The 15,123-nt window shown below is 47.8% G+C and overlaps 6 protein-coding genes across 6 annotated transcripts; 4 read left to right on the top strand and 2 right to left on the bottom strand.

Annotated features, from left to right (window-relative positions):
• Positions 1 to 518: 518 nt before the first annotated feature.
• On the bottom strand, positions 519 to 1,903 carry H257_16817 (hypothetical protein). The gene is made up of 3 exons (XM_009845389.1): positions 1,465 to 1,903; positions 1,282 to 1,406; positions 519 to 1,228 (listed from the first exon to the last, which is right to left on the bottom strand). Exons 1-3 carry the CDS (start codon positions 1,836 to 1,838, stop codon positions 705 to 707), a joined length of 1,023 nt encoding a protein of 340 aa, XP_009843691.1. The 5' UTR covers positions 1,839 to 1,903; the 3' UTR covers positions 519 to 704.
• A 265-nt stretch (positions 1,904 to 2,168) lies between these two features.
• On the bottom strand, positions 2,169 to 4,449 carry H257_16816 (hypothetical protein). The gene is made up of 14 exons (XM_009845388.1): positions 4,350 to 4,449; positions 4,274 to 4,286; positions 4,088 to 4,227; positions 3,907 to 4,016; positions 3,746 to 3,835; positions 3,543 to 3,687; positions 3,384 to 3,483; positions 3,241 to 3,306; positions 3,111 to 3,189; positions 2,917 to 3,052; positions 2,726 to 2,849; positions 2,566 to 2,664; positions 2,450 to 2,517; positions 2,169 to 2,377 (listed from the first exon to the last, which is right to left on the bottom strand). The coding sequence occupies exons 1-14, from the start codon at positions 4,404 to 4,406 to the stop codon at positions 2,189 to 2,191; spliced, it is 1,416 nt and encodes a 471-aa protein (XP_009843690.1). The 5' UTR covers positions 4,407 to 4,449; the 3' UTR covers positions 2,169 to 2,188.
• Positions 4,450 to 5,673: 1,224 nt separating this feature from the next.
• H257_16815 (hypothetical protein) lies at positions 5,674 to 6,426 on the top strand (the record flags this gene model as incomplete). Its single annotated transcript, XM_009845387.1, has 2 exons — positions 5,674 to 6,199; positions 6,269 to 6,426. 2 exons carry the CDS (start codon positions 5,674 to 5,676, stop codon positions 6,424 to 6,426), a joined length of 684 nt encoding a protein of 227 aa, XP_009843689.1.
• Positions 6,427 to 6,434: 8 nt separating this feature from the next.
• H257_16814 (hypothetical protein) lies at positions 6,435 to 6,838 on the top strand (the record flags this gene model as incomplete). The annotated part of the gene is made up of 2 exons (XM_009845386.1): positions 6,435 to 6,530; positions 6,617 to 6,838. 2 exons carry the CDS (start codon positions 6,435 to 6,437, stop codon positions 6,836 to 6,838), a joined length of 318 nt encoding a protein of 105 aa, XP_009843688.1.
• A 4,518-nt stretch (positions 6,839 to 11,356) lies between these two features.
• H257_16813 (hypothetical protein) lies at positions 11,357 to 11,560 on the top strand (the record flags this gene model as incomplete). The annotated part of the gene is made up of 1 exon (XM_009845385.1): positions 11,357 to 11,560. One exon carries the CDS (start codon positions 11,357 to 11,359, stop codon positions 11,558 to 11,560), a length of 204 nt encoding a protein of 67 aa, XP_009843687.1.
• Positions 11,561 to 12,733: 1,173 nt separating this feature from the next.
• H257_16812 (hypothetical protein) lies at positions 12,734 to 13,314 on the top strand (the record flags this gene model as incomplete). Its single annotated transcript, XM_009845384.1, has 2 exons — positions 12,734 to 13,013; positions 13,046 to 13,314. 2 exons carry the CDS (start codon positions 12,734 to 12,736, stop codon positions 13,312 to 13,314), a joined length of 549 nt encoding a protein of 182 aa, XP_009843686.1.
• Between the last annotated feature and the right edge of the window lie 1,809 nt (positions 13,315 to 15,123).

The following is a 15,123-nucleotide window of genomic DNA, read 5'->3' as shown; positions in this document are numbered from 1 at the left end:
TCGTTAGCCATGGTGAGGTCATGAGCGATCGAAAAACGCTCGCCCTGCAGCTATCTTTTTCAACGCGCGATGGATGGACACGGTGAACTCGCTGGCGGGCCCCCCAACGACGCCAGACACGCATTCATGTACTGTACATTACACTCACTGCTCGGTTGGGCGATACTTGGCTTGGCAACGCTGCTAACAAATTGCAATATCTTGCCCCATGAACCAGATATACACTTTGTGACTAGGCATTGAATCATCCCGCCAAAATTGCTCGTCGAATACCGGCTATGCAGAGCATCACCATGATCGAACCAATCGCGTGAATCTGTCTTGGCATCGACACTTGTGCTGGGTAGACACACAATTCAAACTTCACGTGCTCGACCTCGGGACAGCGATACAGTAAGTACTTAGCCCTGGAATACTCTTAACGTTCCCATCAATGCAGCAACTGTAATAATTCCGAGACTGTCCAGACATGGAAATGAACTATATCAAGCTAAAGCGGGCACAAACAAGTGACAAGTACAGTATCGAATGAATGTATAATACATATGCTCTTCTTGTTCACGATTTATAGATATGTATATGCTATATATGCAACGGTTCACGGTCTGGTGGTGGCGTACTTTGGTGCAACCGACCGACGAGGACCAATCGACAGGCCAAACAATCCGCCGGTGTTGGGACATCCTCGTCGTTCACAGGCGCAGCTAAGCCCACACTTTAAGCAGCGTATCCCAGCTGCCTGTACACAACGCCTGGCCGGACGGACTCACGCCCAAGCACGACACGCGATTCTCGTGGCCAGTCAACTGGTACACGTGTGCTCCAGTGTTGGACAGCACGTCCCAGCAGTAGCAGTTGTAGTCGTCGTAGCCGGCAAACATGAACCGACCCGACTTGGAGTACGACACGCTCGTGATACCGCAGAGGATCTTGTCGTTGGAAAAGTTGTTGAGCTCACCGTACGCGCGCAAGTCGAAGAGGCGGCAACTCGAGTCGTCGGATCCCGTACCCAGCGCGTTCCCGTCCGGAAAGAAGTCGACCGAGTTGATGTCGGACTCGTGGCCGTGGAACGAGTGCGTCGACTTGCCCGACCGGACGTCCCACACCTTGGCCGTCGAGTCGCACGAGCCAGAGATGAACATGTTTTGGTGGTGTGGGTTGATGGACACGGACATGACGTCGCCGGTGTGATCTTTGAATGTGGTCTTGACTTCGCCCGATTCCACATCTAATACCACCAACGTGAACACAACCACGAGAGATCGAGATATGGAGAAGTACCCCAGAGGATGCACGTCGAGTCGCCAGAACTGGTGATGATGTTGGCTTCGTCCAGAAAGCGACAGCAACTCAAGTACCCGTCGTGCGCCGCCAGTTCCTTGGTGGCCCGCATCACTTGCGCTTGCCTACAATGGGGAAAACACCGACAAGTTAGGTAGAGCTGGGCTCATACTCATATATTACCCAAGCTGATAGATCGAGCACAAGTTGTCGAGGCCACCACACGCGACCATGTTGCGCTGCTTTTGCTCGTACGCACACGTCATGACCCATGAACTGCGCAACGGAATGGCTTGGACTTTGTTGGTCGTTTGCGCGTTCCACACAATGAGCTTGCCGTCCTGAGAGGCACTCACGAGGGAGGTCGAGTCGCCACCCCACTGCATCGCGTAGATCTTGCCAAAGTGACCTTTCAGCACGCGGCGACACTTGGGCGCTGGGGGAATCGCTTTGGTGCCGTCGTTTTCGAACCCACCGTTGCTCTTGGCCGTGCGCACGGACTGGATCTTGTCCTTGAGCCCGTCACACTTCTTCTTGAGCTCCGCAACATCTCCCATGGTACGTGGCTGCTGTGGTCGGTGGTGTGTGTCCTGTTGTTGGCGGCTTGGCCAAAATAGTTTTGTGTCGGTTGGGCCGAGGGGCGTTTCGGATCCTTGAAAAGAACTCCCCCGTACTTTGGAGGCTGCTTCCCCGATACAAATCCCAAGAGAATGTCTAAGTACGGATGAACCGTTTCGTACTTTGATGAATTGATTCGTACTTTATCGGGTCGTTTCAGATGTCTTGTGTTTTATCCTGACCACGACCGTTCAGCGAGGCGGCGGGGGTTACAGCGTAACCACTTCGCCATGTATTTTGGCCTGCCAATCCAATGCGAAACACACATGTGTAGTATACGATTCATTCATTACGATACGACAATGAACTCTAGCACGTAGCTCTTGACTTTAGCGACGCGATCTTCAATGAACTCCAAGTGGGCTTTGAACTTCTTCCACTCTATGGTCTTGCTGTTGTTCACGTCCACACAGTCCATGATTTCCTTGACCAGAGACGCCAACATGTCGTCAATGATAGCCCACTTCTTGTCCCCAACCTCATACAGAATAATGCAGTGAATACCTCCATACTGTGCAAGCAACGAGAGAAGGACGAGAATCTACCGTACTTTGTTGGTCCTGGGGATGGCAGCATGCACACACCGCGTCACGACAGTTTTGAGACCAACGCTGAAGTCTAAAGTGCCGTGAATAAGTGGATTCTCAGGACGGGATCAGTTTGTACCTGCAACATGAATCGACCCGTTGCCTTCACGGTCACAATGTTCAAACAGGTACCGAAGTTGCGCGTTAAACGCTAACGACCCCGTGGATTGGTCGATGCCTATCATAGAGAATGCCACGTCAGAAACCAATCAAAACTTGTGTCGTGGAACGTTCATTACCAGATGCATAGTGCACCCACTCCATGCAGCTGAGTTTGCCGTTCTCGTCGTCGTCCAGAGCCAGAAGCATGCCTTTGGTTTGCAGGTCCGTGGGTTCTTTCTTGCGCATCAGCCACAACAGTATCTACATACCCCCGACACAGAAACAGCATATAGTAAGCCGTAGTATATGGAAAGTTTGCACTTTCTACCCGAAGTTCATGCACATCTACAGTCATGGAGTGGTCGTCGTCGGCGGCAAAGAAGGCCAAGGCGGGGGACATGACGGACAAAAAGTTGGGCAAGACAATCACTGGGTTGGTCGACTCTTCGTTGGCCTCCACCATGCTACAAATATACAATGCTATTACAGTACACTGTATATGGGTAAAGCGCGGAGCTTTACTGTGTCATGTAGCCAATCACTTCGTCCACGCCCGCTGGCTGGAGATGGCGCAGCTTCAAGGCGGCGATCACAGAGCGAACTACTCCAAGCGCTTAAATCCCATTTGCCGCGATGTAGTGTAGTACAGTACCTTGCACCAAAGTGCACGCAGGATAGCTCACCGCGCCCTCACTTGAGTTTCCAAGCGACGACTTGTCTGTCGTCATACTGTAGGGTGAGTCCCACAACAGACTGACTACTGTAGTCACGGTATCCTCATCTAGTCAGACGTACGACGGACAACTGCCGCAGCCAAGAAGAGATCTATGGCCAGCTTGAGTTGTTTGTCGTACAGAAGCATGGCGTCCGCTATTAAGCGGGTACTGGCAAACTTCTACATCATAAAACACATGAATGCTTGAGACCCCGAAACCCTGGCCCAACACATCGTACTTTGAGGTACAAAATGACGCTTTGTTCGTGGTGCAGCCAAAACGAAAACTTGCTGAGCGACACGCGGTTATTGCGGTTCGAGTCGATTTTGGCGAACGCTTCGTTGGCCAAGCATTCGAGCTCGAGGTTTTCTGGTCGCTCCAATCTGCAAACTCATGGTGGTCAGACACATTCACATCAAAATACGAGGGGGAGACTCGTACCCCACCACACGACACAGGCCCCGGGTGCAGCATATCATGAGCATGACCAACTCGGTGTGCGATATATAGCACGTCTTGTCGAAATCAAATCTATCATAATGTCACTCCAGAATATGCATATTATAGATATACGTTCTATATGATACATATACGAGGCGTACAACGAAAACAAGGCTTGGATTTTGGGCTCGATCAAGTCTTTGGAAAACACGATCAAGACTGCGAGGACCTCGAGCACATCCACTCGTCCGACACCACGGGAATCAAACTCCTACAGTGCGCCACCAGCAACAATGGTGAATCGAAAACAATGCACTAATAGTATGTAATACAAGCAAGTACTTGAAAATGGACGGCCGTGTCACTGCACACGACCGAAAAGAGTTGGTCAAACTGGTCTTGATTCACGGCCATGATGTCTCCGTATTCTCGCTGCATATCATCATAATTTTGGATGACTTGGCGAATCTCCCGTAAGTGGACTACACGTCAAGCTATGGGTGACACGAGTCACCAAGTCGACCTCACCTTGGCGATACTCCTATGTTTTTTGCTTTCTTCAATTTGAAGCTCTGACTAGTATCAAACGCGAAACGTACAGTACCTTTAGAATGGGCGACGCAGATGTGTACTTGGCCTCGATACTCAACTTCGGACCCATGCGCGCCACCGTCAGCGAATGAAACGCCTCGGTTAACTTACATGTAACCGAAAGTGATACCGAATCGACATTTACGCTGATGAAATTACAAAACTACACGCGCTTAAAAAAATTGTTTGGGCTAATTATCGTCGCGACAAACTTTGGCAATGAGTGCCCCAAGGTTGCCACAGTGATTGGAACGCTGTACCTTCGCACCGTCTTGTTCACGAATACCAGTGCCGCGGCCTTGTATACGTCCTTGCCCGCAAGTACAGTATGTGCCTGATAGTGAACCTATTGTCATTGCCCACCAGCCGTTGGCCCTCCACGTCCACCACCCTGGTCCAAAATAGTTGTCCTGTTATACTTCAAAATGAAGTATTTTGTCCTAAACTTACTGGTTCTCGTATTTGATTAATGTAAATGCAAGCTGAAGATCTCATCTGCGCAAAATTCTCACTCTTGGCGAAGTTATCGAACTTGAAAAATGGCCTTCAAATTGGCAAAATATTGAATCACTCACCAGAGAATCTAATCTTAACTTTAAACTTCCCCATCTCGCCCTCTCTCGCTTCTATATTGTTGTATTTATCGATCAAACATGCTCTAAAGATACCATGCATGACCGTAGCACCTTCGGTAGACGTCTGTCGACGACGAAATCGCACCTGAGGCTAAACGATGCCTACCGGTAGTTCTAGCCATTTGAACAAGCTACGGCACTGTATTCCGCGAACGGCGGCCTTTACCTTCCGATTTGCTTGTTGTGGTTGATGTCACTTGATATTTTCAGTGCGGTTTGTATAGAATACTAGTACACTAAACATGTACAAGTGGCATACAAATTACAAGTCAAACAAAACTGCACCTTCGAAAATATGCAACACGACAGCTATTTTGGACCAGAGTATGGTGCAAGTCACCTAAAGACAACAAATAAATGCCTTGACTTTCGACAGCTATTCCAACTTTGTATTGATATTATTTAGGAAAATATACCGTAATAACGATAGAACTGGACAAGCCCAACAGAAGTTTCGGTTCAGATTTTCGATTGGTGAAAAATTGATCGGGTAATAGAATTTAAACCAACCGGCCTTTTTGTACGGAGATACAGGGAACTTCAGAATGCAAGGCCTACCGAAGTATTCAACATTACAGCCGTAGTTTTGTCCAATCAAACAATTTCGTTGAAATTCTTGGTATTGATTGGATATATTTTTATTATCCCGCCCGCGAGCAATTCAATAATTTCAAACCAATACTATTCAATGGATACTATTCAATGGCGCGCATCATGTACCCGATAGCCTTCAAGCTCCAGGCCCTGGGCCTCCTTGAGACAATGACCGTATATCAGGTCGCTACTGAACTTGGTGTCGCCCGTCGAACTCTGCGAAACTGGGTCACCAAACGCGCTCAAATCCTTGCGTACAGAGGCAACAAGAAGCACATGAAACTCACACCTGGCGTCCCATCCGAGGTGTTACCGGACCCACCTGGATTGCTTGAGTTTATCCATGGATTACGGGACTCTGAACGAGCCCTTACTACGATCCATATGGTGACGTGGGTGAAGCGCAATCAACGGGAATGGCTTGTGTCCTACTTGGTGGACAAAAGGCCAGGCTGTGGGTACAACTTACTGCTACAACGCTTTTTCAAACGTCATGGCATCTCGCGACAACGACCTGGCATAAGTAAACGAAGCCAAGGGGATCTCGAGGACACTCATGACATCTTTGCAGCTGAATTTCACCGTGAGTACCGCGCACATGGAGCGGAGAGCGTGTACAATGTGGATGAGACAGGTATATATTGTGATATGCCACCTAAGTACATTTGGGCTGTTCGTGGTGGAAGCTCCAAGATATCCTCAGGAGAGAAGCATTCGATGCGAATGACGGCTGTCTTGACCGCGAAGGCGGATGGGTCCAAACTTCCGATCCTGTTCGTCATGAAAGGGACGCCTGGTGGCCGAATCGAAACTAGCGAGTTTCCGACCTTTCCTGCTGGCCATTCCTATGCAGTCCAATAAATGCGTGGATGGACGGCCGTGTGTGGAAGTCCTACCTGCGCACCGTCTTGCACGACCACATCGAAGAAGCGTCAGTGATCCTTGTCGACAACTTCGACTCGCACGTGTCCGAAGCATCCTACAAGATCATCAACGAAGAACTCGATCGCATATCTGCCCCTTACCTCCAAACTCAACATCGATGTGCCAGCCCCTTGACGTCGGCGTGATGGCGCCCTTCAAGCGGTACCTAGGGAACCTGTGGTTGTATGAAGACATCTTCACAGGAGAAGACGAGGTTCCATTTTCACTCACCGCCCGGCAGAAAAGGTTGGCGTTGATCAAGAGAGCTGTCGCTGCTTGGGAGATGGTGTCCACCGACGCTATCCGTGGCAGCTTTGAAAAGGCACTTCCTCAGGAACCAATGGATTAATTCGTTTTTATATTATCTGTTGTGTAAGTTCAGTATACTTGGAATTTGTATGTTGTTTTAATAAAAATTGGAAAAAGTTTGACACTCCCCGGGAATTGAACCCCGGGCCCTTCCTCAATAATGTTATGCCGTCGCACTAAATCGTTGCGCCACTGGGTCAAACGCTTACGCTTCTTCCGTGTTTACCATATATATCATTGTACAATATTATACCAATAGTTTTAATACCACTCTATTCTTGAATGACCTCCTGAATTACAAGTTTGATTTCTTACAGTCAAACAACATCATTGTAAATTTGACTCATAATTAAATTTCCTCTATAATTTTAATAGCTGTTTCAAAGATCTGAATATTATTTTGATGGGCCAATCTCATTGGCAGAAATATACACCGTACTTCGAAGTATATTTACCAATCAAAATCTGTTATTTCCATCCCACTCGAAGATAAGGTAGGCCTTGCATTCTGAAGTTCCCTGTATATGGAACCAGGTACATTTTGGCCGAAAAGGAGTATCAAGTATATCTTGGTCTTTGTATACAGCACTTATCCGTACGAACGTTTTCATTGTATCTGGATTATTCACAATGTTTAACCTAATTACCAGCTAAAACACGTAACTAATAATGATTTACGTCAACATTTCGTGGGTTTAACTGAAAGAACCGAGGCGTTTAATTGTAAAACGTCTCCTCCTGAGGATGGCCGATCTGTAGTCTTTAGATGACTTGCACCATACTAGTAGTATCACTCTTGGGTCACTACGGAAAATGACAGATGGCGATATCTGGATAGATCTCTAGGCAGATAACAACGGAAATAACTGCCAAGTAGTACTGCGCAGAATCTTGGAATACGCCGCAGTCACTTAAAATGTGGATAATTTCACACATTCTAGGCAATGGGTAACTCTTTTCACCACGACGACACGCATGATGTAATGTCAACTTTGTATCAGCAAATAGTACTCGTTTACGAATGGATATTTAGGGTGTTGCGAATATTCGTCCGGTTAAACCATACTTTACACTCGAATCGCGAATGGAAAATATTCGTAAACGGCAATTATCTATTTGCCGTACATTTGCCTAAACTATGATGCAGGAATGTCTGCAAGATACTACCCTTTTGCGAATACTTACGAATATATTGTTATCCGGTCTATGGAAGCCATTTCGATAACATCTCTTCTCTGATGGGAAGGGCCAAGCGGAAGCACGCGAGCGGCGATGCCTGGGGATGTGTTGTCTCATTACGCTTAGTCGAGGACACACGAACACAGTACGAGTCACGTCTCCAACGACTCAAGTTATGGCTACAGGAAAACCACCCAGTGCATGTGGTGGATTCAGCAATTAAGTTGCCACTACCATGCCACGTGAGCGAGGAGTACCTCACATATTCTTCGATTAAGCGCAACTCCAGTGGCATCGAAATCACACCAACCAAGTACAACATTTTCTCAACAATCAATCAGTGCAAGAGTGCCATCAAGTACCTGTACAAGGAAGGTCGATCAAGAATTGGCCACTCTTCTCAAAGGTACAGTTGATATGACAGCATTTGGTTGAACAGGTGTCTGACGAGGGTGAGATTTTTCGAGTGCCTACAACCGCAAGGTGGCCATGCTCAAAGAATGTGGCAAAATGACAGTGGGGAAGGCAAACTGCCAATGTCACCACAAGGTTACTAAGCATATACTTCGAAGTACTACGTAGTAGAAAAAAAACTTTTTATTAATCCAAAATAGGGTACATATATTTGGGCAAAAGAGCGCTTACGACAAAGTCCGACTTCAGCTTGACTCTTATGTCCCACTTGTTCCTCGTCCTCTCGTGGAACATGATGGCGAGATCCGTGTCTATCTGGACGATTCGGTTCGACAATATTTCTTGGGAAGGCAGTAATCTGCTCATGTATTGATCTGAACTACTTTACCTAGATGACGCTCTTGTTGTCAAGATTGGCAAGATGAAAAACGACCAAGATGGAAATAATGCTTTCCCACGCATGTCTACGCGAACCCACAGAGTCCATGGGTTTGCCCGGTCCTTAGGTAAGGAGTTATATATGCACAATATTACATTAATATATATAGCCTCGCTCTTGTTGTGTTTACTCGAGGTGTGCCGCAGAAGAGCTCTCCAACTCTTTGTTTGGCTCGGGGTCAAAGGAGCGATTTTCGAAGTGGTTGATGAAGACGTGCGTCACTCATCGCGACGAAATCCCAGAAATGGGACTGTCGGTGTCTGAGAATGGTACCCACTCCTTCAGAAAGGGCGTTGCTACCGCACTTTCGAATAACCCTGGTGGCCCCCAAGCGGTATCCATTTGGCTTCGAGCAGGATGGAGCCTCGGTAGTGTTCAGGGGAGATACATTTTTGAAGGCTCCAGTGGCGACCAATTTGTTGGACGAGCTGCAACAGGTAGTTTTGGATTAATTTAAATATTTCGATATATTATAAATATTGGGCATACTAGTATTAAATTATAGGATTTGATATCAACGACGAAGCGTTTGCCACACTGCCCCCCCCATTTTGCTGCTCCCCCGCTTACAGCCCACCAATGGGAATCGCTCCTCCCGGGTTACACGGACTTCTATCCGAAGTGCTTTCAGTTTGCACTTCCGTACTTGTTGGCGTCGTTAGCCTACCATTCCGTCTGACTCAGAGCCACTTTCCCTACAATCATGCAGTCTTCTTGTCGTCCGTGTGGTCGTCGGGTGTACTGCAACGCCTCTGTCACCAAGTCCATCTAGGTGTCATGCATGTGTAATTCAACTACGGCTTTGGCTGCAACTGGAGTCCCCCCCACGTCGTACTAGCCCACCAAATACGTAAGGTCGAGCGTGGTGTTGATACGCTTGGGTCAGAAATTATGCAAAAACTCGACGACGTCCCTCGGATAGTAGCATCGCAATTGGAGTCACAGCTGCTTTGTTGCTCCACTACGGTGACGAATAGAATGTTGTCGGAGTCATTACAACAATTCCGCGAGCAACTACTTGCCGACCTTAGAGGCCCTGGTGGACATTCTGCTCATAATGAAGTCTCGACAAACGCTCCCTCTAGCACCACTGCGCCCCCAGTATGTGCCCCGTTATATGCACCTCGCAATGCACGGTGCCCCGGGGACAACCTATGAAATTTGGAATTTGCGGTGGGTTGGGTCATTGGAGTTTGCCCCACTGGTCCATCAACGGCGCAAATTTATCCGCCCAAGTGCAGAACAAGTTAACTTCTCAAAAGCCGCATCTGTTGTTGCCAAGCTGCTGTCGTATTCCCAAAACACCACCAACGAAATCGTCAAAATGCCTCAAAACGAGCGAGATCTACTGTACCATTACTGCTTCAGTTCCCTCTGCAACTGTATCTTTGGACAAAGCAAGCGGGTTCAAATCACCAAACAACGAGTTAATGAAATGTCATATCATACTCTATATGGATTAATTCAGAAAGGATGATAACATTGAGATTTCGTTACACTTGCTTCAAATTGGCTTGAATATGAAGAACGGCGTGCCTTGTAGGGCATGCACGTCTTTGATGCTGCTACTATCGCCGACAAACGATTACGACGTCGATATCATATCATCTGATGATGTCAACGTGTTTTCCATTGCCATTCCAGAATTCCACAGACCGTGCCGCGCCAGAACGCAGGCATGGACCAAGCACATGCTGGAACATCGGTGAGCACGATCATCCTTCCATAACGTTAACCTAACGGTGTGCTCGAGTTCTGTCGTAGCTGTGCAGTCAGCCCACGGCCGACCCGCCGCAGATTTGCCGACCCGCCACGAAACGAATCAATCACCATGGTAAGAATTGGAGCTAGTGTTGTGGTGGTACTGTATGTATGTGATGTATGGTGTCATAACCACTTTTTAGCTGGCGAATCTGGTGGATTATGTAGGACTGTGCTGCACGACTGGAAGGCCAGAGCGACGACACTCAAGAAATCGATGTTGTGGCGCAATGGAAGCGCGCCTGCTTGCAGGAGGTCTGGGTTCAGTTCCCAGCAACGTCAATCCTACCATGCACGCGAAAACACGACGCAAGGTAGGTGCACAGAGTAAGCGGTACCGTACCGGTACCTGTTGATCCCTCGCGAATGCTATACGTCCGAAAGGAACAGTTGTTGCACAATCCGTCGACGCAAAAGTGTATTCGAAGATGGTTATTGAGTAAGTAATTCATGCTATCAAGTCAAAGTTTCCGTCTGCAGCTCGCAAGTCTGCCGTGTTGATTACAAGACAATGCCAGTCCACACAAATGTTTAACGACGGACCGGTTAATTGCACCCGGAATTGGTGAAATTGGAATTGTGAACCAGCCCCCGAACAGCCCGGACTTCAATGTGCTCGACTTAGGATTCTTTAACTCTATTCAAAGCCTGCAGTATCAATAGTGTACTCGTTCAATCGACGAGGTTATTGATGCTGTAAAAACATCGTTTGTTGAGTTGCCCACTGAAACACTAGCAAAGACCTTCGTCACCCTTCAAAAGGTGATGGAGAAGTCCATTGAGATCAATGGTAGCAATGAATACAAACTGCCCCACATGAAGAAGGATGCCTCGATTGCAAACCTCTCGTCCTTCAGTGTCGAGTGTGATGCAACAAGCTACGAGAGCGCGCTGATGCACTTGAACAATCGCCTGACTGAAGAAGTGCACTTTGAAGCGATGGTGAATTCCCAAGAACAAGTAATTTAATAAAATACTCCTGATTGCATTATAATTTTCGCCTTCGATATTTAAAAATTTGGAGTTCAATACAACAATCAAGATGTGCAAATGACAAGTTCAATACTCTAATGAAGTTGTTTGGAGGCGACAACTATTATGTGCCAGAGTAGTATAGAGTTGGGATAGGGACCCGCGTTGGAGATGCTCTTACTGTTGCCGTAACTCAAACAATCGAGAGAATCGCATCAATAGGACTTAACAGTATATACCTTTCTTGAACATCGGATGCAAGTACCGGTACTGTACTGTACATCGAGTACCGGTACGTAGTACAGTATACCGTACAGTACACAGCGAATACAAGGATATAACAAAAGCTTTCAGTTCTGCCAGGAGAAGGTCAACATGTGTGCAACATAAGAGCCTAGGTTCTTAAGATGTTAACGATAACATCACGGCTTGTGAAAGGCATGTTAATTCCATGTACAGTATGTACCTATACGTTAGTGCGTGTACATTGTAATTTCAATGGGTGTGTTATTTACGGTATTTCGGCCGACGAAAGTGATTTGATGTTTTGACTCTGTTGCCGTTGTCGTCGTCGTTTAGTTTTGATGTCTCCAATTGGTTGAAAATTCACCAATCCGACATCATTTATGTGACACTTCGAAGCAGGTTACAATTAAAACACAGAGTAGTACTACGTAGTACAATTGGAAAAATAATATTGATCATACAAATTGACAGATATTTCAAGAGTACCACTTGGCAATTATTTCCGTCGTTATCTGTAGAATTAGAGTAAAAGATCGCAGGGTAGTGATAAGGATCTTCACTTCCAAATACATATTACGTTGGATCGACTACCTTCTTCAAGACAAACAAGCCAAGGAAGTCATTAGAACCCGCGCACATGGCAGACGCAACAGTATCTCCATTTTGGCGGCACTCTGCTGTGTTATGTCCTGCCGACCTCTCGACCGGCGCCGTTTCAGTACTTGGACTCGGTGGGACCGTGCACGCTGCCTCTGTTTACCGAGGCAACGTACTTGATATTGCACGAAGTGATCATGGCGGGTCTCGCGTCGAACGTGGTGGCGACTGTTGCCTCGGACATGTGTCAACATGCTTTGGAAGGTCAAGACTGCCTCGATACTTTAAAGTACGCTAGACGTGTTACACATTACTCGTTGGGCCGTGATGGACCAGCTGGATGCGATCAACACCGCCATGCATGCTTTTTCCAATTTGTCCAAGGCACGAAAGGGCTGGGGTAGCCACACCTTTTCCAAACACGAGCCTGGATGGACGTTTTGGTGTTACCTGTACCAGTGGGTGATTCAGGAAGTTGCGTCGTTCCAAGGCGATGCCGGTCGCGTCACGGTGCTGACCACAGTCATCGAAAGAGACATGTACGCGCTGGACGCGCTCGAGATTCCGCGCAGTCTGTCGCTGTATTTCATGTGGGGAGTGCAATACTGTACGTCACGTACGTTTTATTCGGGGTCGTAGCCTTAATCCTCGTGTACATTGTCACAAGTCGGTGTTGCATTGGACCGTTCAACTTGTTTGAATTGGATCGCGTGGGGGCGATTGTGTGGGCCGACCGCCTCCTCATTTTGCTGCGCTCCCTTTCTGCGCTGAGTCTCCTCAGCACGGGCAAGTTGGAGCTAAAATTGACTGATTTGTGTGCGAAAGAGTGGCATTGCATCAACGGCGCCATCAATTGCCGACATCGTTTCCGCCTTGGCGCGGATCGAAGGCGGCGAGAGTGCTGCTGAAGTCGCCCGTAGCTCGCCTGTGAAGTGTACTTCGATATACAAGTACATGAGGATGAAAGAAGAGACTGGGTCTATTAGGATCGTTAAGCAAGCACGCAAGCCGTTCATCCCAATGAGCCTTGAAGACGGCCTCGTCACATGAATCGCAGCCATGCAGCGATCTGGTTGGTCGGTTGAACGCTATGAGATTTTAATGAAAGCGAACTACATCCTATCTCACTACTCCGGTGTGCCGCGCTCGATCGGACGAGGGTGGTATGCTCGCTTCGAAATGAGGCATGAAGAGCTCCCCTCCCGTGTCGCCCAGAAGCTCAGTCAGGCTCGCAATGCAATCACTCGTGAGGGCATCACGAAGTACTTTTTCGAGCTCTTGAAAGGCGTCCTTGGGTTTTCATGCACGGCCGGTGACGTCTACAATGTGGATGAGACGAGCTTCAAGACGAAGGGAAAATCAAAGAAGGTCGTGGCGATCCGTGGATCGAAGAACGTCTGGAGAGGAGAAGAAACCAACGTGTACCACCTAACCACCGTTGCTGCCGTAGCCTCGGATGGCACTCCAGTGCGCCCAGCGTTCATTCTTCCTGGTGTAAGTTGCGCAACTTCTGTCCTCGACAAGTGTCCCGTCCCCGACGCAATGACCACCGCGTCGCCGAAGGCTTTCATGAATGCAGACCTCTTTGACCGCTGGTTGAAGTGCTTTGGGGAGTGGAAGTTTTGACAACGGAATGGGCGGCCTGCTGGGCGAGTTCACATTCCTGCCGCATAAGTTTTGCTGAAAACCACAGAACAGACGCCACCTGTCAACTCATGTGTTGAGGTAGAGTCTCGAGTGAGATGGATGCGCATCAACGTACTTCAAAAGGGAATTGCATTACATCTGAATCGTTGGTACGTACACTACAGCTCAACGTAGTCCGGGGTACGCGTAATAAATTATCGGATGGTGGCAAGGGATACAGTAGAATAAAAGTGCGTACGATAGGATGGAACGACCATGTCCATAACTAAGGCTGTTGAGTAAATATGAGGCACCGCAATGGCTCGTTCAACTGACCAGAGGTAGTTCTTTAATGTAGTATATAGGTGAAGTTCACACATATACACTTCACACTGTTAAGTGTATGTGTGCCGATGGCGGCAAGGGGTGCCGTAGAATAAAAGTGCACACGATTGGAATGAACATCCATGTCCATAACCCACGCTGTAGAGTGAATATGAGGCACCGCAATGGTGCGTTCAACTGGCCAGAGGTAGTTCTTTAATGTAGTATATGTGTGAAGTGTATGTGTGCCCTGGAAGTGCTCGAAATGGATGGCTCCAAGTGGCCACAACATCCCTGTCAATAACTCTGGATGTAGAGTGAATCTGTGGCAGTACAATGAAGCGTTCAACTGACCAGAGGTAGATCTGTAGTGTAGTTTGTGTGTGGTGGATATGTGTGCCGTAAGTAAGCAAGCAACAGTATATGTTATGGAGAATCAATTACGTTTGGTGTCTTTGTACTTAATGGCTCGCAGTTTGACTTTCTTCTTCAAAGCCGAGATGCGCTTGCGCTTCACCGATGGTGACTCAGCTGCCTGCCGGATGTTGAGATTTACTGCTTTCTGCCACAATCGCTGCTGAACTTCAGGTGTATGCAGCAGCTGCCAGCAGGTATGGGCTGTGGGTTCCTTGTTTGTGGCATAGACAGGCACCAGACAAATAGAACGGTATTTTGTAGTGCCCCTGTTCGTGTTACCAACGCACACGAAGCATTTCTTTACGTTCCGTTTTGCTCCGGAGTAGCCTTCTCCTATCTTGAATGGGACA

Source organism: Aphanomyces astaci (genome assembly GCF_000520075.1).
Source record: "Aphanomyces astaci strain APO3 unplaced genomic scaffold supercont1.92, whole genome shotgun sequence".
Taxonomy (NCBI): Eukaryota; Oomycota; class Saprolegniomycetes; order Saprolegniales; family Verrucalvaceae; genus Aphanomyces; species Aphanomyces astaci.
This window is presented reverse-complemented; position numbering and strand designations above follow the sequence as displayed.

Coding starts and splice junctions, on each gene's coding strand:
- H257_16817 (XM_009845389.1), bottom strand. CDS start 1,838: ATGGGAGATGTTGCGGAGCTCAAGAAGAAGTGTGACGGGCTCAAGGAC. Junction 1,407..1,464: donor TGCTCGATCTATCAGCTTGG/GTAATATATGAG, acceptor TCCCCATTGTAG/GCAAGCGCAAGTGATGCGGG. Junction 1,229..1,281: donor CTCGACGTGCATCCTCTGGG/GTACTTCTCCAT, acceptor TGGTGGTATTAG/ATGTGGAATCGGGCGAAGTC.
- H257_16816 (XM_009845388.1), bottom strand. CDS start 4,406: ATGGGTCCGAAGTTGAGTATCGAGGCCAAGTACACATCTGCGTCGCCC. Junction 3,688..3,745: donor GGCCTGTGTCGTGTGGTGGG/GTACGAGTCTCC, acceptor ATGAGTTTGCAG/ATTGGAGCGACCAGAAAACC. Junction 3,053..3,110: donor GTGATTGGCTACATGACACA/GTAAAGCTCCGC, acceptor GTATATTTGTAG/CATGGTGGAGGCCAACGAAG.